The sequence below is a fragment of the Penicillium malachiteum genome (genome assembly GCF_028827825.1).
Source record: "Penicillium malachiteum strain IBT 17515 chromosome Unknown utg000005l:1.0-9002435.0:326005.0-9005861.0, whole genome shotgun sequence".
Taxonomy (NCBI): Eukaryota; Fungi; Ascomycota; class Eurotiomycetes; order Eurotiales; family Aspergillaceae; genus Penicillium; species Penicillium malachiteum.
In genome coordinates this window covers 8,251,402-8,270,652 of record NW_026643099.1, presented here as the reverse complement: position 1 = coordinate 8,270,652, position 19,251 = coordinate 8,251,402, and the positions used below count along the sequence as shown (strand labels likewise).

The following is a 19,251-nucleotide window of genomic DNA, read 5'->3' as shown; positions in this document are numbered from 1 at the left end:
GACTACTCGGGTGTTTGAAAGTGTTGGTGGAAGTGTTCAAATTGGAGAGCAAATTCCCGTTCAACTTCAAGTTTGCTTGCCGCTAAAAAGCCTACTTCTGCTTGAACAGCTATGCATCTATCATATCTATCAAACTCTATATTCATGGTGCTCGACATTCCCGTTGGTCTCCGCCTTATCCTGCTGAGCCATCTTGAGCTCGTTTATGGAATCATCGGGGAAGACGTGGGTTCGCCATAATCTCACCGGGATCTTCTCTGCGAAGAAAATAGATATCTCCAAGCTAGAACGACCGGCAGTTTCTCCACAGCAAAACCAGGTCCAAATTAAGGAAAGACATGTGGTTCCTGCATAGAAGAATCCAACCATCGGTCCAAGACCAGCATCATAGTACAGATATGGTGCGGTAAAGGAGATGACCCATGTGGTGAAATAGAATACGACGATGCTTGTTGCCATGATTTTGTTTTGGTTGACACCGACCGCCATCTCTCGCGCAGCAGTATAAGCCAATGGACCCAACCCAAAGTTGAAGCCAATGACAACGATGAATGAAAAGACGACAATGACATATTGTGTCGCAGTTGTCAACGGTTTCGTTCCGATGCAGCCAATAGCAATGAAGGCCACAAGCATCATGCTGTTGGTCACCAGAAGATTGATTCGACGGCGAACCTGATTTGCGGTAATCACTGAAGCGCCAACTGCGATGATCTGGACCACATTGATCACAATTTGCACAATGAAAGGATCCTCGACACCAATTGCCTGCACGAAAACCACACCGTAAACATAAAAAAACAGAATACCACAGACCTGCTGGCTGAACATCGCGCCAGCTGAGAAAATGACCTTTCTTCTCTCGACAGGATCTGTAACCAAAGACTTCCATGACGAAAATTCGACATGCTGCTCCTCAATACTCTTGGTGCTGATAGCCTGAGCCATATCCATGGCTGGGTCGTATCCAGGTTCATTGCGGTTGATTTTTCGTAGGCTCTCCTCCGCATCCGATAGACGATTCTTAAAGATATACCAGACAGGGCTTTCTGGAATGAACGGCAAAAGAGCAAACATAAAAAGAGGCAGAACGACAAGACCACCCATGGGAATTTTGTAAGACAGGGAGTTGTTATCAAGACCTTCGATTCCCTCGTTGATACATGAAGCAATCAACTGGGAGCAAGATTGAAGAAATTGGAAGGACATCAGGGCTGGTCCACGAATACTCGAGGGCGCTACTTCACCGATGTACAACAAAGAGGTGACGGTGAATTGTCCAACTCCAGTCCCAATCAGAATGCGTCCAACTGTAACGATCGCCTCACTGTGAATTGTATCTGCAACTTGACAGATACCGCCAACCAAGATGCAAAATGAAGCGAACCAAAATGTGGCCTTCCGACCCCAGCGATCATTGATAGGGGCGGCTAGGATGGCACCGATCAGATCTCCGATATAGATTGCCGATGCCGTCACTGCCTGAAAAGAAGAAGGTAGCTCTAGGTTGCCGCTTGCATCGCGATGTGTTCCGTAATCGTCTTTAAATTGCTGCATGGCAAGAACGCCATTGTAGTAGGTATTGTCATAGCCATAGCAAAGAGCGCCGACTGCTGATACGGCACAGTAAAAAATCGCCCAGCCATGGCGCCTCCAACCAAATTTGAAAGATTCAAACATTAATATTGTGACTCAATTGGATTCAATGAAGATAGAGGAGAGCTGTGAAAGAGATCATAAGTCAGGAAATGATGTTTCTCTTAAATGGTACAAGTGACAGCCGGGATTTGGAAATTATGGGGATCATGTCGGGGAGTAGAATCTGGGGAGATCTGGGGAAGATCTGGAACATTAGGAAAAGTGCATTGTTTGATCTAGAGGGGAAAAGTCCGTCCATGTTGCGTAGGTGATTGTCTTGAAAACGGTCAATCCGACAAGGTCTTAGTGGAAATCGTCGGGTTTTTACCTTAAACGGATAATTCCACTCTTCCAAGGTTCGTTAGCCCTGATCGGCGGGTGGCCAGTCCTGGAGGTCACGAATCACAGCTTTCCATTGTTTTTGATCTGTTATATGAGAAATTAAATTTAGGTTAGTGTACGGGGGTATTTTCCCAAAAAATACCGCATCCTATTCTCAATGAGAATTCAGATGAGCGGTATGTGGAGGAAGAGTGGAGTTTCAGGGAGCATTTCTTCGCTCATACATCTACTAGTTAACCAACTCGAAGTATACCCATACCACTCAAGCCTCAAGCCTTGAGTATGTGTTCAGGAAATATGGTGGGAAAATTAAAAGTAAGCTTATTAGATTTTCATAGTAACTCTGAAATTTTTCATTTATGTGTCTTCCCTCCATCTCATTTCCAATTATGTACTTTGTTCAGCTAGAAAATATTCACATTCCGGCAGCAACAGGAGCAACATGTGGAGACCTCCTTTCAAATTCTTTCCAATGAATCTCAAACTGCTCGTGGTCTCATTTCCATTGGCAAATCCCCAGGGTTCGAGTTAAATCGCTCTTGTGTTTCCAGCTGAAACCCCTCTTCGATATGACCATCGTAAAGCTTCACAATGGTAGCAATAACCACAGCCTGCTCAAAATAGGAAATATTGCGACCAATGCAAGCGCGAGGGCCAGTACTGAATGGTATATGGTTGTTGAGCATCTTCTTTTTCTCCTCCGAGTTTTCTGTCAGCCAACGGTCTGGATTATACTCAGTTGCGCTGCTAAATACCGATTCGTCTCGGAGTATCGAGTAAGTTGGAACAGATACCGTGACACCTTCAGGAATGAACTTTTCCGCAATAAATCTACCTCCTTTTGGAACAATGCGAGGCAGGCCAAACGAGCTTGGTGGTCTTAGGCGTAAAGCTTCTTCAATACAGGCTCGAAGGTAAGGTAGTTTAGAGACAACATCATATGATGGAGTTCCATCACTAGGATCAGCAGCGCTGATTTCATCTCGAAGTTTCTGAAGGACTCGAGGATGGGTGTAAAGAAGAAAAATGGTGCTGGTCATTGCGGCAGTGCTGGTCTCTGTGCCAGCATTCATCATTACTGAGCACTCAGCCATGATCTCCCCAAATGGTAAATTAAGGCTTTTTCCTTTACTATCTTGGATTAAGCATTGGAAAAGGTCGTCTTGAGGGCTTGTGTTCGCAAATCGCTTTTTTGTGTTGTAGTAGATGATATTTTCCCAATCGACGCCTGCTTTCTTGTATGGGTGACTTGTCACAAGCGAACGAGTAAATTGAGCATAGTGTGCAGTGATTGCCAATAGGTTGTTTATGACGCTTGAGTCGAGTAACGACTGAATAAACGGGACCTTGTATAGTTTGCCATCTTCTTTCGATTCGGCGGTAAGAAGGTCGTCATTTCGTTCAAGACATCCCAGGTTGTGACCATAGAGAAGAATTCCAAAGAGATCAATCAAGAAATAATTCAAAGCACGTCGCATATTGGTCTTTGTGCCGGCTTGTCGATCCAGCAGCTGTGTGAAAGCCGAAATTCTTTCGCGGAGTTGAGGTTCGAAAGCAACCACTGTCTTCGCTGCAAATGTATGGGCAAACATCTTGCGTTTTGTCTGATGTTCAGCCTTATCTCTCGCATCGGCTAAATTTCTGTGTGGTCCTGCGCCAGCATCGTACCAAATATCCTTTAACATGTTGGCACCGTGACCATAAATTTCTTGAGGTGCGCGAGGGTCCAGGATTGAGATGTGGTTTGGGCCGATACGAACGTGCGCTCCTAATTTTTGATGGGCTTCATGAACTGCAGCGTAATGTTTCCATCTGATATTGTGATAGAGACGCCATAGTGAGCTGAAACCTGCAATTGAAGGTGCCGGATACTGTCGAAGACCCTTTCGATCCAAGAAATGACGCGCCACGCAAAGCAAGAATAGGCCTAGCAGCAATGAAGACAGTATGTAAGGCGCAATGTTCAGAAGCATTTTGATATTTGATGAGTCCGAGTCGTATGAAAACTTCAACTTGTTCAAAGAGTCTTGTTTGATTGCCAGTGGTCACTACTAGTATGGGCTTGTCCTCCATTTATGCCCAGATAATCTCCGCTCAACAACGTCGGACCTATTTCACCCAAATAACAAATGCCGCCATCATGATCTCAGAAAGGAATAGAGAGAACCCATAATACCCGTAGAGAGCGGCGCATCGTCGGTGCATCGTCGGTTCGAAGAGAGATGGCGGTTGCTGACTTCCTAGACCGGAAAACCCGATTTATAGTTCGGCTCAGAGGAGCTTCCGTATTTGGATTCTCCGCCCGCCCACTCATTGAGTCACCTCAATCTGTGATGCAACGGCTTGGTACTTCGTTTAGCTGCTAAATATGGCTGTGAATAGTTAAAAGACTCTCTTTTAATAGGTAGCTGTTATCTCGAAGGGAACTGCGTAATTTTGTTCCACAGGTTTAAACATTTGAATATATCGGTCACACCAGTCTCCTCACCTGGGCAGTAGTTTCCCCTTCAAATGTTGCATCGCACCTGGCCAAAATCCTATTCTTGCACAACATTAAAGTAGAAGAGAACTATTACTCATGTCTTCCAAGATTACATCTGTGGGTAGCCAAAGCCTGGGTGTTAAACCGCGGCGCACAAAGACGCGAAAGGCTTGTGAGAATTGTCGGCACAGAAAGGTTAGCAAGGAATCCAAGCATTCAGTACCTAGAAACGCGAAACTTACCAATTTATCCTCAGAAAAGATGCTTGCATGAATCAAAAGTCAACTCCGGGAACAGAACCTCACCTACGCATAAGATAAAGTGGGTAATGGTCAACTCGATATCAGAGCCAAGGCACAACAACGCTCGCACTATAGATTCAACAGACCGGGAACAGTTACCGGGCAATTCGCCGCCTTCAAATGAGGGAGACTGCCAGTGTGAGCAAAAAATATCAGAACGATGTCATGCACATCCACAGATAACCAGAGTAGCTCGCAGTGTCAGTCCACCCACGCCACGTTTTGTAGGGGATCTAAACCCAGAAGCTCGACTTCTGGAAGAGGAAGCTTCCCCAGAAGATATGGAACATATCAGTTCCGATGATGTCGTTTTTTGGATTCATCCCGATTCTACCAGGACAAGTGAAAACCGCCCTTTCAACAAGAATCCCTATCAGGGGGAGTCGACTAGTTACCGGAGTATGGCGACAGATATCATGTCCCTTCAGACCGTCAAAACTCTATCCAAAATTTATTTTGCCAATGTGCATCCGATTGTTCCACTTCTCGATGAAAACGAGTACTGGCAGGGTCTCGCTCGCGGTGCCATCTCTACACCATTGGTGCATGTTGTGTGTCTGATCGCTGCAAAGGATAGCGTAGCTGAGAAGGACTTAAGACTCATGAATTCAAAAGAGAGCACTGTACCTGTACGCAAACTTTGCAGTCAGCTATATTCGTCCATTACAAGTTCAATTTATCACCCTGTCGCAATGAGGAAAATCACTATGATGCGGGTACTTGGCTTACTATCACTGCACCAGGAAGGTAGTGATGGGGGAGAGCATGCCTCCAGCTACATTTCTCAGGCTATCCATTATGCTTAGTTTTTAGCGCTGCACCTGCTAAGGCCTAATGATACTGATGGGTGCTTAAAGAGCGCATTTTGGTGTCTCTGGACTCTCGATCGTCTCAACTCCACGGCCAATTCGAGACCCTGTTTCATAGCCGATATGGACATTGCAGTGTCTGACCTATTACCCGAAGAGTCTGGTTTCGTTGCCTTCAATGTTTGGTTTCGAGTGGCTAAAATGTTGAACAAGGTCATTGGGCTTTATCGCCCTAATATTGAAAAGGGCTTATCTGGCTGGGATTCCGGTTTCCCTAGCTTTGAGCAAATTATGGATGAAATGGACGCATGGGATCTTCCAGGATCAACGATTGGTGTTTGATCATAAACTGTCCCTGCTGAGTATGTATACTCAGGTAGGAAATTTGCTTATTCTAACTTACTGGTTCTTTCCCCCCTTCAAGCTACCTTACACCTCTTCTACCTCGCAACCTCGATCCTCGCGCACCGCCTCAGAACGATCAAAAGGTTGCCTACGCCTACGTTCTCAAGGCTGCGACAACAGCTTGCAGCAACTCAAGTCATTCGCTATATGGAGGATCCGATTAGAATGAACACTTTGTGTCCGCTTCCTATCGTCGTATATGCGGCTTCGCTGGCACTTTCTGTGTCTTATCAGCAACTACGATATAGTCGTCTTTCTAGAGACCAAGAGGATGCTCACAAAGACTTTGATGTCGGATGCGATATTTTGCAAAAGCTGCGCCAAAAATGGCGTTCTGCTGATGCGATGGCTGTCCTAGCAAAGAGAATCTCGGGGGCGCTTGATAAGCTGCCACGTCTTGATATTCTTCGATTGAACCGATCAACTCAGGAGAGTGACAATTACATGGAAAGAAATGATGCATTGCCAGTCAACCGTAGGCCAGGGAATGCGCCCGCGACCCCCACTTCTGATCATTTACCGGCTGAGTCTTGTTCGGAAACAATGGGTTTATTTGCTGGCATGGACGACGTGTCTTGGATGTATTTGGATGCAGAAAATCCGGTTTTCTTTGACATTTTCCCCGGGTTTGATGAATTATGCAGCACATGGTGATTAGGCTTTGCCATGATCAGTAGTTATGTGGTTATACGACTGCCGGCAGGTTAGTACATAGTATGGTGGGGTACCACATGCAAACCCTTGCTGCTGTACATACTTTTTTTTAAGTGACGGAGAAGATTTGATCTCGTTTTTGCTGCTTTCTATCTTATTTTACCTATTTTATTTTATCCATTTCGATTTCGATCTTGTTTTTAAGGTATAATTATGCTTTGTTGACGCCTGTCAGCTCCTGATGGATAAGAAGAAAAGCCCTAATCGTCATGCCCTAGTTTCCCTTTTTGGTAATTTGACGTGTCGCGCTGGACACGTCTGGGAACTTGCTTCATCCTCTCCATCCCCCTTTTCCAGTGTCTGCACTGGTTTCTGTGTACATCTCATCGCCAACAATGCCTAGTCTGCAAGACCTTCCCGCTGAGCTCCATAGGCAGATTCTGTCTACCTTTGTCCCGCGTGCGTCGCCCCAATGGGAGGTCTGGAATCAATTCCGCACTGGGCAGTTGGGAACGGGTCCCGATCTTGAAGATGCATATGATCATGAAAGTCCTGAGTCTCTATACAATATGTGTCTAGTTTCGAAGCAGTTCCTTGCTATTGCCCAACCGCTTCTGTGGTCAAACTTTGTCGATGAAGGTACTCTTGGTGACATTGAGGAAACCGTCCGCATTGCAGATAACCTCTATCGTTATCCAGAGCTTGGTCAATTCGTTCAAGATTTCACCATTTCGGGCCCGATTTTGTTTAATCCCGAAATCGCCGACGAAGACGATCTCGAAATCTCTGAAGACCAAATTCAGCGTCTCACGACAGCAATCCAAGCTCTTAGTCTCGGCGCTGAGGAAGACAAATGGATTTCCGCTGTGCAAAACTGCGACAAATACAGCGACATCCCTGTTTGGGCTGCTTTGGTCTTCAATAAAACCCCCAACCTTCGTCGCGTCGTTATGCCCGGCACCATATCATCTGTGAACCCTTTCCCAGAACTCTTTCGACGAAACCCTTCATTTTTGCGCATGCTTGAAAAGCTTGGTCTGGAAGGCCAGAAGCCAGCCGATGGCTACGATTACGCATCTTATAATGAGTTTTTTGCCCTGCCTAACCTGAAAATTGTCATGTTTGAGAATGGCGATCTTCAGAGTCGGACATGCCCATCATGGGAACCTAAGACCTTCAACATAGAAGAGCTCGTTTTCCGCGATTCTGTGATTGACGCCGTGTCCCTTAGTAGACTCGCAGGTGCATGTAAAAAGCTAAAGGTGTTCTTGCTCGATAACTTTAAAGCCCATGAAGAATGGATTAACCATCCTAACGGAGGATCGGTGTTCAACGCTGCTGAGGCCTATCAAGCTCTCTTGCCGCATAAAGAGACCCTTGAGCATTTACGTATAGAATTTGCTAGAGGAGTGTATGACTTGCAGGATTGGCAGCGGTTCGTTTCCAGCCGTGCTAAGATTGGATCTCTGCGTGAGTTTTCGGCATTGAACGATATTCGTCTTCAACAAGCGATAGTTCCAGTCCACCCTCAATTTCCAGCAACGCTTAAGAGACTCTACATCACGGACTGTAACTCTTCTGTCATCGACCTTGTCAGAAATATCGCGAGGGATTGCAGGAAGGGTCTGTACCCTGACTTTGTCGAGTTTAGGATGCTTGCTGTTGATATTACACAACCTATCCTGCTACCTGGCCAGAGCATTCCAGATGGTCAAACGCCAGAGCAAGCTCATCAGTCTCTTGTGGATCTATTCAAAGGCACCAATGTGGATTTTTTTATTGCGCCCTTTGAAATGCCTGATATGGATGAGCTCATGGGTGGCTATGGTGATGATGATGACGATGAGGAAGGTTGGGAGGATGAGGATGAGGACGACGATGACGATGATGAACATGCGATAGATGGGTTTGATGGGTTTGATGACGACGTTGCCTATGATTCGGAGGGAAACCAAATTAAAGATCCGTTCATGGATGCATTGAGGGCTGCGCGTCGGGGCAGAGCTGGACGAGGCGGGAGCAGAGCTACACGAGATGGAGTTATACGCGGCCCCAACGGCCCGATGCCTGAAGGACTTCTTAACTATTTCATGCAACAAGCTATGCAGGATCCTGAATTCCTACGCTTACATCCACCTTCGGGGGGAAACCAGTGAGCACCGCAGGAAGCTCGGAATGGACAAACTGGTAACGTGTGGGAAATCTATTATAGCGAACGAACTGATCATCAATAACATTGTATTCTCGAACAACTCCGGGAATGATTGTAACTTGGGCTCCGCTCACACATTCTGGATGCGTGGTTTACATGTACCTCTTTTCATGAAGAGCGTGTTTTCTTGCCAATTCCTCTCATAATTTTCGGGGCATCTTCATTTGAAATAGTTATAAAAAAGCCTTTGCCATGCATTTAGGCCCAGGATCCCGGATTTCTTCTTTCAAGTCCCACAAATAAATAAATGGTAAGAAGTACTTGAGTTCAAGTTCGTGCCCTTGCATGTCTATATCCCACGGGGGCAAACTTGAACCCAGGTGTTTGTCTTGTCCAATTTCCGTTCAGAATTTATATTACAGGAGGAAATTCAAATGTTTAGTCCAAAAGGCATCATTCGGTGCAGGAAGTACTAGTAGTGTCGTAGCTTTGCCAAAAATCCGTATTAGACAAATTCACTACTCTCCCGGCGCACACCCGGGCGCTGGCAGGTATATTCAAAAACTTTTAGCTAGCCACTCGAATCATGTCGGTTTATCCAGTCAGTAATTCTCACACATTGCCCAGAACATTCAAGTTGCTTTAGCTTCACATGCATTTAATGTCAAACCCACATGTTCAACTGCTAGCATCTCATTGACATCCCAATAGAACAAAAGGACATCAAGTGGAGGAAAAGTGGGGCGGAGTCCAGATCAACCACCGAGGAGGACATACGGGACATGGGGGCATGAGAAGCTCAAGGGTTCAAGACGATAGGTGGTGATGTGTATCATCTAACAGATATCACATGGGTAATTACAACTACGGAGGACATGTGTCTTAAATTTAGGATGAAACTATGTATGATGACTCCGGTTCTCTTCTCCATACTTGGGCCACTGGCCCAAAGAATGATGAAAAGAAAGGTTCCAGTGATGGAGAGTGCCAAAAAATCCGCCTGTCAATGACCCGAAGGCCGTTGAACAAACTGTTCCGCCGCGCTGTGCAATGCAGGGACCAATCTGTGGTGAGCCGCCTTCATGATCGCAGCCACCCAAACAAGGTAAGTATGAAGAAGAAAGAAAAAAGGAGTGGAAGGGAGGCGGGAGAAGGTGGCCTTTATACCTTCTCAGAGGTCACGGGGTGCGGGAGCCAGGTCACATGTTACACCATCCCTTACATCATCCCTTGCTTACGATATCCTGCTCTTGATTGGCCTATGCCGCTGTTCGTTAACACATGCATTGGCCAGGCACTAAACCTCTCTAGTAGCACTCATAAATCTAGAGATATGGTTAAACAGCAGTACTACAATGACTCCAGCAAAAAAAAAAATAAAAATAAAAAATAAAAAAATTTAATGAACTTCAGAAGGGCAAAAAGAATGGTCCCAGAGGGGGTCGAACCCTCGACTTTCACGTTATTAGCATGACACTCTAACCAACTGAGTTATGGAACCGGTTATGTCATCGGGGACTTTTTACACTTCTGAGGCTGTGTGTTTAAAGCCAAATCGAGAAACAATCCATGGACCATTCTTATTTTATGGGTGTACTCCCTACCACTGGCAGTTGACTACAGATAGACCCCCGATAATTTGGAAATCGCTAAACTGTAAAACAATTTCAATGTTGGAAATGGTGAGGTTTCCAAGCTCAGGTGTTTTTTGGCATTTTTTGTATGTACTACCTAGTATTATGTCCGAGTCATTTTTTTTTGCCCATCTCGGTATATTGGATGGAGGGTAGCCCTAGTAACCTGGATATATATCTCTGAAGCCTCCGATCGAAGGCAAAAAACGGCAGAATGTACTAATTCATGGGCGGTAAGACCCCCTAAAACGAGTTTGTATCCAAAGCTTGAGTGTTTCTCTTCCCAATTAGGAAGGCGGAATCTTTCTTAACTATACATACGGGGTCTGGCTGCAGCCCTGGAGTGCTCCCTAGCACAGAGTATACATATGCGCACTGACGAACTTATCTCAATAGCATTTGAATGACTCTAATTTAGATATCCACTTATATACTTGATTTGTTTTCAACCAATATTCGTCAAAAATTCAGCGACCAAATGCGTAACATGGCATAAGATTTCCACAAAAGATCCGATAGCAAAGCGTGATATATCATTTTTGGACTCCAAACTCCAATAAACCAAAGTTAGATCAAGTAGCGACCGCATGAAAAATTGCATCGGTCATGGATCTGTCCAAAATTGCTCGCACTAATGCGAAGTGTCGTCCGAGATATTCGGGAAGGGGCAACATAACTCGTAAATCATGAGCTGTTTCAAAAAATCTCCTCAATCTTTGCAGGAGCAGCCTCAACGGCCTTTGTTTTGTTCTTTCCCTTCCGATGCACACGCTCATCCTCCGGGTTGAATCCACCATTACCCCAAAGTGCCCACTCCTCAGTCTCACGCATGTAATCCTCTGGTGTAAAGGAGGTACCGTCAGCCTTCTCCTTCTCCAAAAGCTGGAAGAAGCGCTCATAGTCAATGCGAGTGTGCCATTTGCCGTTCACGTGGAAGCGGTTCGAGGCGAGCAGCACACAACAGCTGTGAGCATGCTCTGCAGCAATACCATAACCCAGACCCCGATGTTCCAGCTCTGCATTCAGTGCAACTACGAAAGAGGCGATCTCTTCGTAGAATGGCACGTTCTGCATGGTCAAACCGGCACCTGCACTTGTGCTAGTACCGCAGTATGTAACACCCTTGACCTCGATTAAGCATGGCAGAGCCTTTTCAACAAGATCTGCGTATCCGATCACCTCGTCATCCACGTTGAAACCCTTGACGAGTGTCAATCGGAAAACGGTTCGCTGGACGTGGCGCTTCTCGCGCAGAATGTCAAGACAACGCTGGAATCGCTCCCAGAAATCGCGATGTAAGGGACGATCGATCTTGCGCAGACTTTCCCGGTTGCTTGCGTCGATAGAGACGTAAAGTTGAGTGACACGTTCCAGAGCTTCCAGCTGATCCGGATGCTGGGCATTGCAAACCAGGAAACTAGAGATGTGTTCGGCGTGAAGCATCTGCAAGAAACGGTTGATGTGTGGGTAGAAAATGGGCTCGCCGACCAGACTCAAGGCACAGTGACGAATACGCATGGCTTCGGCGAATCGCTCCGCACGAACACCAGGAACACCCTTCAGCATCTTGATCTTCTTGTAATGACCCTCCTTCACACCTTGGAAGATCAGCTCGGGTGAGTCCACTTTCCATCGCCAGGTTGTTCCAACTGGGTTCGTGCCGTGGCGCCAGCAGAAAATGCACTTGTTGCTGCAAGAGAGAGAAGGAGTTGCCTCCATGCACAGGTGGGATCGGATTCCATAGAAAGAGTATTTATAACAGGAACCTCGTCCACGCAGAGCAGACTTGGTCCATCGGCAAATCTTCACGCCAGAGTGGGAACCCACAATAGTATATCCTTGTTTGGTCAGAGAAGCGTATGTCGGTGAGGTTTTGGGAACCATCTCCTTGGCAGTATCCTGCGAGGAAACCACCTTGCCGACAGTGGTGAAATCAACAGGGATCGGGGCAGCGGAGTCTCCATTCATCTTAATATCCTCGAGGTCGACCATTGACTGGGAGTTTTTCTTCTCATTTTCTTCATCATCCAAATCTTCATCGTCACTCTCAACCGCATCGCCACTTCCTGGAACACCCTCTCCCAGGCCACCGGTTTCCAAAATATCCGATAAAGTGTCGTAAAGCCCAGTAGACCATTCTTTCAGGGCGTTTTCAGCATCACTCTTGACATCACCCATCCCCAATGGGAACGCGCGCTTGCGACCAGTGAGCTTTGACATCCAGCGGTCAACTTCCTTGGCTTGTGTGCAGAATCCTTCTTCCTCAGTTGGCCATTCTTCCTTATCGCCAAATCCAAAGACCGAGTAACCAAGCAACTGAGAAAGCGGTGCCGTATCGATTCGGAAATCGTTGTGTGTTTCATCCAAATGTCCCAAGAAGGTGTTAATCACAGTATCGATGTTGTAAGTCGGGACCAAGATGCAGTAAACATAGCGTGTTCCAGGAGATGTGGGTGGTGGTTTCGGGGCAGAGATAAAGAAGTCGTCAAAGTCGATGTACGAGATGTCATGAATTTGTGGGGGCAGGATGCTGCGATCCAGGCTTTCCAAATTGGCCTGACGCTGTGCAGCAGCTCGCAGATCCTCCAGTAGGGTATTGGCATAACGTTCGGTAGTGGTAGTCAAGGATGCGAAGAAAATGATTGGTTGAATGTGGGTAATTGGCTGCGCTTCTTCGCTGGAGCCACGGCGACCCCCAATTGTCTTTGCAGGCTTCTTTCCCTGAACACGCTTGGGACCGGATGTCGCCTTAGCAGCGCCATCAGCGCGCACAGGCTTAGAGATTTCTTTCACGGGAACGGCGGTTTTTTTCTCCGTCACGGGCTGGAGTTTCACGCTTGTCTCGGGAGACTGGCTACGTGGGGAGGATGGTACGGAGACAGAGGCTGGGGTCTTGGATTTGGAAGAAAAGGCGCGAGAGAGTCGAATGGAGAGATAAACTCCGAATAGGGCAATGATGAGAGGAAGGCGATAGGCGTGCCACACGGCAACCAAGCCTGTTGGTATGTTAGCATGAACTGCATGATAAGTGGAGACTCGAGACTAGACTTGTAGGAGCCGGAAAAGAAAGCCCATAATAACATCACACTCACCTCCAACTATTCCCATTGAATCCCCCATATCTATATAAACAACAGGGTCACGGTGATGTGAAAAGAACCGGGATCGAGGGGTTAAAAACCAGAATCGGGGAAGAAAAAAAGTGGATCGAGCGGAGCAATGAGCGTGCAGATATTGGCATCATATTGCTCATACTATGGAAACCCTTCATTTGATCCTCGTTATAGGGAATTGAGAACTTATAATGAAAAAATAAATAAAATGAATCAAAAATTCAAATTGTCTCAGGTAATTTTCAGACTTCATATGAATTTCAAACTCGACTGGCATATGTAAGTGGTCTTATCATGGGGTAATATGACAACATCGGGGTTATCGGTATTAGTTATCTCTCCCCTAACGGCTCTTTCCTCTTGACAACTTCCCCAGACAAGGAATCATGGAGAAGGTATCACTGAAGAACCATTATCAGATCCTGGATCAGGATCCAGAGGGTCTGATCATTGAGAAACCGAAGCCCTCAAGTTGGTCGCGATACTGGATCTTGCTCCTCGGCGTTATTGCTGGGGGCTGGTTCCTGAGGCCGCACTGTCACCACCATGTGCATCGTACCCTCAGCATTGAAGAGAGAGTGCACAAAATTCTGACTTACACCCCATTGATTGGTAGGATGCATAGGAATCCAATTATTATAAGAACGTGGCTGACGCAAGGGTGGTTCAGATGGTCACGATGACTTCCCGATCATGATAAGATCGATCTTTAAGAATCACATCCATGGCAACAACTTTACTGAAGAGTTTCTCAACGGTAAACTTCCTTACCATGTTGATCTACCTCGCCTGAACGCAGGTCATGTTGGCGGTAGTTTTTGGAGTGTTTATGTGCCCTGCCCGACAAATTGGACGGACTTTTCGGACGAGACTTATGCGCCAAGTAAGTATTGTCAATGGTTTGTCCACAGAAATACCTTATTAACAATGAGACTCCAGGTGTGCGGGAGACAATGGAACAGGTCGATCTGATGTCTCGAGTGCAGCAAACTTTCCCGGATGTTTTCTCAACACCACCTAATGGTACCACCGCTCTAAGTGCCTTCCAGGAGGGAAAGATCATTTCTCCGCTCGGAATTGAGGGACTACACTCAATCGGTAACTCATTGTCTCATTTGCGTATCTTCTATGAGCTTGGCGTCTCTTACGCAACCCTGACACATAACTGCCATAACCGCTATGCGGATGCCGCGGTCGTCGAACTACCAGGTGGAGGTGTTAAAAAGTCCGATCCGCTTTGGCATGGCGTCAGTCCCGCGGGGCAGGACTTGATCTTTGAAATGAACCGCCTAGGAATGATTGTGGATCTCGCACATGTTAGCGTGGATACCATGCGCGATGTGCTGGGCGCTGGAAAGACCGAATGGACAGGCAGCAAGGCTCCAATTATCTTCAGTCACAGCTCGGCCTATGCACTGTGCCCGCATCCTCGTAATGTCCCCGATGATGTTTTGGAATTGGTCCGAGAGAGGAACTCCATTGTTATGGTCAATTTCTCACCTGACTTTATCTCCTGCGTGGCCTCGGGCCGTGCTGATGGTCTGCCTGATACCGATCCGGAGCACGCTACCCTCGAACATGTTGCAGACCATATCATGCATATCGGAACTGTTGCAGGTTTTGATCATGTGGGATTGGGTAGTGATTTTGACGGGATCTCCACCGTACCCCGGGGCCTCGACGATGTGTCAAAGTTCCCGGATCTCATTGCGGAACTCCTTCGCCGTGGATTGAGTGACGAGGATGCGGCTAAGGTGGCTGGTGGTAATCTGCTACGTGTGTGGAGAGAAGTTGATCAAGTTGCTTTGGAGATGCAAGCAGATGGTGCACTTCCAGTGGAGGATGACTTGTGAATGACGCCAAAGGCGATGCTATATAAACAGATTGCATGAAATATCTTGATAGAGCACAGGAAGTAGTATGATTTTCTTAACATTGAACGCTGCTCAGACGGCTCAGTTGTTGCGCACCAACCTTGATAAATGAGTAGACAGTCGTTGCTACTATCAATCTCGGTTCACAAAATCCAAGCCAGCAAATTGATATTTCGTAGAAGGGCATTATATAGACAAAAATGGCCCTTTTTAATCAATGACTCGTGAATAATTCAAAGGCACTCAGAATATTAGGACCCTGTTGACCGCCCGTGGGAAACAAGCCTTTGCCCGAGTTCGGCTGCATGGACACCCGAACATCCTCTTCAGCCGCCCACCCAAACGCCTGATGCTCACTCTCCTCCAATCGAACAGGAATTTCATCGTAAGGAACTATCAGCGAAGTACCAGTAGATGTATCATGACGCAAAGATTCATGAACCTCGACAATGAAGGAGTACTTCGCAATTCGAATAGTCACTCCATCGCGTCGTCGTTTATGCGTCCAGCCATCAGCAGAGACTAGTTCCACAAACCGTGATACATGTAGTCCTGATTCCTCAAGCACTTCGCGTGCGACTCCATCGAGAATTGTCTTATCCTCGTCTGGCTCACATGCCCCGCCGGGTCCTTCCCACATTCCAGGCATGGAGTCGGTCAGTGCTCGTTGGAGTAGCAAGATGCGTGGGCAAGAACCCGTGTTGGATGCATCGTAGAAGAAAATATAGGCACCAGTGGCAAAGCTGTCGAATTCTGGACGGGCTGCGGCAAATTCTTCTATAGAAATGTTGAAGTATTCCAGTTGTGGTGCGACTGTATAGGGAGCAGCCATTGTTGATGTTGGTTTAGGAGTTGTGGTGGGAATCCGTGGGATGGTACGGAGGTCGGTCCGGAAAGTTCTCGCCAGAAATTATAATTTCTTTTTCTTGATATATTACCGGCCCTGTATGTCAGGTGTATAGCCTGCTGTATATTGGATGTATTGCCGTGTTACGTACTAGGCTAAATATTGCTTATAACACCCGTGGACACGTAGATCTTTATCTTTTACCCCGCCTACAGTCCGTACACCCCTTCACACTTTTATCCCACCTACACAGCTACACTTTTGTCCCACCTATACAGCTACAATGAAGACCAATATTGCGCAACGTGCTGTCATTGTATACCTAAGGGCCCAAGGACATGCCCCTAAGGAGATCAGTGAATTTATGAATATTCCACGGCGTACTATAGGAGACATATGGAACCGTGCACTCGAACGAGGTTTTCAGCCGAATCAGCGACCATTCAATATATCAGATGAAATGTTAGCTGATAAAGCACGTTCTGGGCGTCCATCTAAGCAAACAGATGAGCTTAAAACCACACTTGGGGCGAAAATCCGTGTAGACCGCTATGGGCGTGAGAAAACATGTGAACAGCTAGCTGCAGAGCTACGCAGTGAATCAGGTTAGTTATTCTAAGATTTGATATTTTATTTAGTGTGTTATTTAATATGTTATTTAGTATAATATTTGATGTGTTACTTGGTGTGTTATTTGATATGTTATCTCATATGTTACTTGATATGTTATTTCCTCTAATATTTCTTCTATAATTAGGGATTAATATATCAAAAACAACAGTTTGGCATGTACTACGAAAAATTGGCCTACGAAAAACAAAGCCTACACGTAAGCCTGGGCTTGCCGCTGAGCAGAAAAAACAACGTCTTGAATGGTGTTTAAAACACGCCCATTGGACTATAGAAGACTGGAAGAATGTGATTTGGACTGATGAAACTGCGGTTGTTTTATTACACCGTCGGGGTGGATATCGTGTATGGCGTACTTCTAGTGAGCGGTTCGTCCGAAGCTGTATTCGAGAACGTTGGAAGGGGGCCTCTGAGTTCATGTTTTGGGGTGCTTTTTCTTATGATCAGAAGGGCCCCTGTCATTGTTGGGTACCTGAAACTACAGCCCAAAAGCGTGAAGCAGAACACCAAATCGCCGAATGGAATACTGAATTAGAGCCTATTATGCGTGCAGAATGGGAGCTTAATTCAGGTATACAGCGATTAGGGCTACGCAATAAGCCTGGAAGACAACCTCAGTGGAGATGGACTCAGAAGAATGGAAAGCTTGCACGCAATTCGAAAGGTGGAATCGATTGGTACCGATACAACACCGTGATTTTAGCCCCAAAACTACTTCCATTCGCCCAAGAATGTGCTCGAATTCGAACGAAAACAATAGTTCAAGAGGATAAAGCACCAGCCCATTCACATCACTACCAACAGCGAATATTTGATATAATGGGGGTCCAACGAATGATCTGGCCTGGAAATTCGCCTGATCTAAATATGATTGAACCTGCATGGCCTTGGATGAAGAGATACACTACGCGAAAAGGAGCACCTAAATCGCGTAAAGAAGGGATTAAAGTATGGGAGGCTGCGTGGCGTGATCTACCACAGGCGCAAATTCAAGCTTGGATTGAACGTATACCATGGCATATACAGCAAGTCATTAGACTAGAAGGGGGCAACGAATACGGTGAGGGGCGTGATAAATTAGGTGAAGTAGCCCCTAGCGGGTTAGGTGATAACGCCTATAACAGCGGCAGCGGCAACGACAGCGACAGCGACAGCGACAGCGACAGCGATATATGGGAAGATATGTGAATATTTACTGTTTCAAGCTGTTATTATATTTCAGTACTATATATTTCCGTTTTATATACATCTTGATTACGCGATATATTTCAATATTTACTGTATATAGCCTAGTGTGAGAAAAAGAAATTATAATTTCTGGCGAGAACTTTCCGGACCGACCTCCGTACATGAGGGCCAATGTTAAAGTAGTGGGACCGCAGATCTACATCACGTTACTAAATACACCCCAGTTGATCTACAAAGTTTTGCTTGGCCAGGCCAATGGTGTGAATGTGAATTAAAAGGATTCATTGAAGCTGTTACAGGTGGAATAAAAAAGTGGCAGTAGACATGATTTGACAAGCTTCAGCAATTGTCAAGTGGTTCTGAGTTCCTCCACGCCCATGATCCCCGCTGTGCCGATTGCCCTGAAGTTGACGCCGCAACTCGCCACGACCACAGCATCCTGAGTTCCAATTCTTGTATCCTCCACACCCACAATCCCCGCTGTGCTGATTGTCCTGAGGCTTCACCGAAGCCCGCCACAGCGACAGCTCCTAATTTCTCAGTTCGCGCGGTCAGATGTCACCGGTGTAACAAGTGATGCAAGCAGAATGTATTCGGAGTTGATGCCAAGCACTCTATGCCGATTGTCCTGAAGTGCCAATGAAACCCGCCAAAGTATAAAGCTCGAGGTCAGTTATGTCAGAGCAAGGCTGATTGTCTTGAAGTTCCATTGGCACCCGCCACGGTCATAGAGGTGGAGTCGTCATTGTTCGGTTCGGAGGGTTTATTTAGATTCGCGAGGAGTCTCGAGTTGCTGTGCCGATTGTGCAGATGTTTCATTGAAGGCTTTTTTTTTTATTTTGGGGTTTTTTGAAGGCTTGTTCCAATGTCTTTTGACTGCAGATTTTGTTTTGATGAAGTGCGTGGAATACCCTTTTTAGAGGAGTCTTGCATGAAGATTTTCTTTTTTCTTTTTTTTGGTTTTCACGAGGGCTTGTTTTGAAAGAAGCATGGTTGTGGGAGGTTGTTCCGAGCTCTTTTGAGGGGAGCTTTTGTTTTGGAAGCTTCTTATGATGAAGCTTATGGAAGACCATTTGACAGTGAGCTCTTGTTTTAATGGATTTTGATTTGTTTTGATGGAGCTTGCCTGTAGGATTGTGTGTGGAAACAAGATCTTTTGATGGAAGATGAAGGCTCAGTTC

The 19,251-nt window shown here is 46.2% G+C and overlaps 8 protein-coding genes across 8 annotated transcripts; 4 read left to right on the top strand and 4 right to left on the bottom strand.

Moving 5' to 3' along the window:
• Nucleotides 1-129: 129 nt before the first annotated feature.
• Nucleotides 130-1,680, bottom strand: N7483_013079 (uncharacterized protein; the record flags this gene model as incomplete). Its single annotated transcript, XM_057096506.1, has 1 exon — nucleotides 130-1,680. The coding sequence occupies one exon, from the start codon at nucleotides 1,678-1,680 to the stop codon at nucleotides 130-132; it is 1,551 nt and encodes a 516-aa protein (XP_056942477.1).
• A 779-nt stretch (nucleotides 1,681-2,459) lies between these two features.
• Nucleotides 2,460-3,953, bottom strand: N7483_013078 (cytochrome P450; the record flags this gene model as incomplete). Its single annotated transcript, XM_057096505.1, has 1 exon — nucleotides 2,460-3,953. The coding sequence occupies one exon, from the start codon at nucleotides 3,951-3,953 to the stop codon at nucleotides 2,460-2,462; it is 1,494 nt and encodes a 497-aa protein (XP_056942476.1).
• An 837-nt stretch (nucleotides 3,954-4,790) lies between these two features.
• On the top strand, nucleotides 4,791-5,570 carry N7483_013077 (fungal specific transcription factor domain-containing protein; the record flags this gene model as incomplete). Its single annotated transcript, XM_057096504.1, has 1 exon — nucleotides 4,791-5,570. The coding sequence occupies one exon, from the start codon at nucleotides 4,791-4,793 to the stop codon at nucleotides 5,568-5,570; it is 780 nt and encodes a 259-aa protein (XP_056942475.1).
• Nucleotides 5,571-5,696: 126 nt separating this feature from the next.
• Nucleotides 5,697-5,915, top strand: N7483_013076 (uncharacterized protein; the record flags this gene model as incomplete). Its single annotated transcript, XM_057096503.1, has 1 exon — nucleotides 5,697-5,915. The coding sequence occupies one exon, from the start codon at nucleotides 5,697-5,699 to the stop codon at nucleotides 5,913-5,915; it is 219 nt and encodes a 72-aa protein (XP_056942474.1).
• A 1,112-nt stretch (nucleotides 5,916-7,027) lies between these two features.
• Nucleotides 7,028-8,788, top strand: N7483_013075 (uncharacterized protein; the record flags this gene model as incomplete). The annotated part of the gene is made up of 1 exon (XM_057096502.1): nucleotides 7,028-8,788. The coding sequence occupies one exon, from the start codon at nucleotides 7,028-7,030 to the stop codon at nucleotides 8,786-8,788; it is 1,761 nt and encodes a 586-aa protein (XP_056942473.1).
• Nucleotides 8,789-11,114: 2,326 nt separating this feature from the next.
• N7483_013074 (flavodoxin and radical SAM domain protein) lies at nucleotides 11,115-13,526 on the bottom strand (the record flags this gene model as incomplete). Its single annotated transcript, XM_057096501.1, has 2 exons — nucleotides 11,115-13,414; nucleotides 13,511-13,526. 2 exons carry the CDS (start codon nucleotides 13,524-13,526, stop codon nucleotides 11,115-11,117), a joined length of 2,316 nt encoding a protein of 771 aa, XP_056942472.1.
• Nucleotides 13,527-13,917: 391 nt separating this feature from the next.
• Nucleotides 13,918-15,384, top strand: N7483_013073 (putative dipeptidase; the record flags this gene model as incomplete). Its single annotated transcript, XM_057096500.1, has 3 exons — nucleotides 13,918-14,143; nucleotides 14,202-14,414; nucleotides 14,471-15,384. The coding sequence occupies 3 exons, from the start codon at nucleotides 13,918-13,920 to the stop codon at nucleotides 15,382-15,384; spliced, it is 1,353 nt and encodes a 450-aa protein (XP_056942471.1).
• Nucleotides 15,385-15,619: 235 nt separating this feature from the next.
• On the bottom strand, nucleotides 15,620-16,237 carry N7483_013072 (NUDIX hydrolase; the record flags this gene model as incomplete). Its single annotated transcript, XM_057096499.1, has 1 exon — nucleotides 15,620-16,237. The coding sequence occupies one exon, from the start codon at nucleotides 16,235-16,237 to the stop codon at nucleotides 15,620-15,622; it is 618 nt and encodes a 205-aa protein (XP_056942470.1).
• Nucleotides 16,238-19,251: the final 3,014 nt, after the last annotated feature.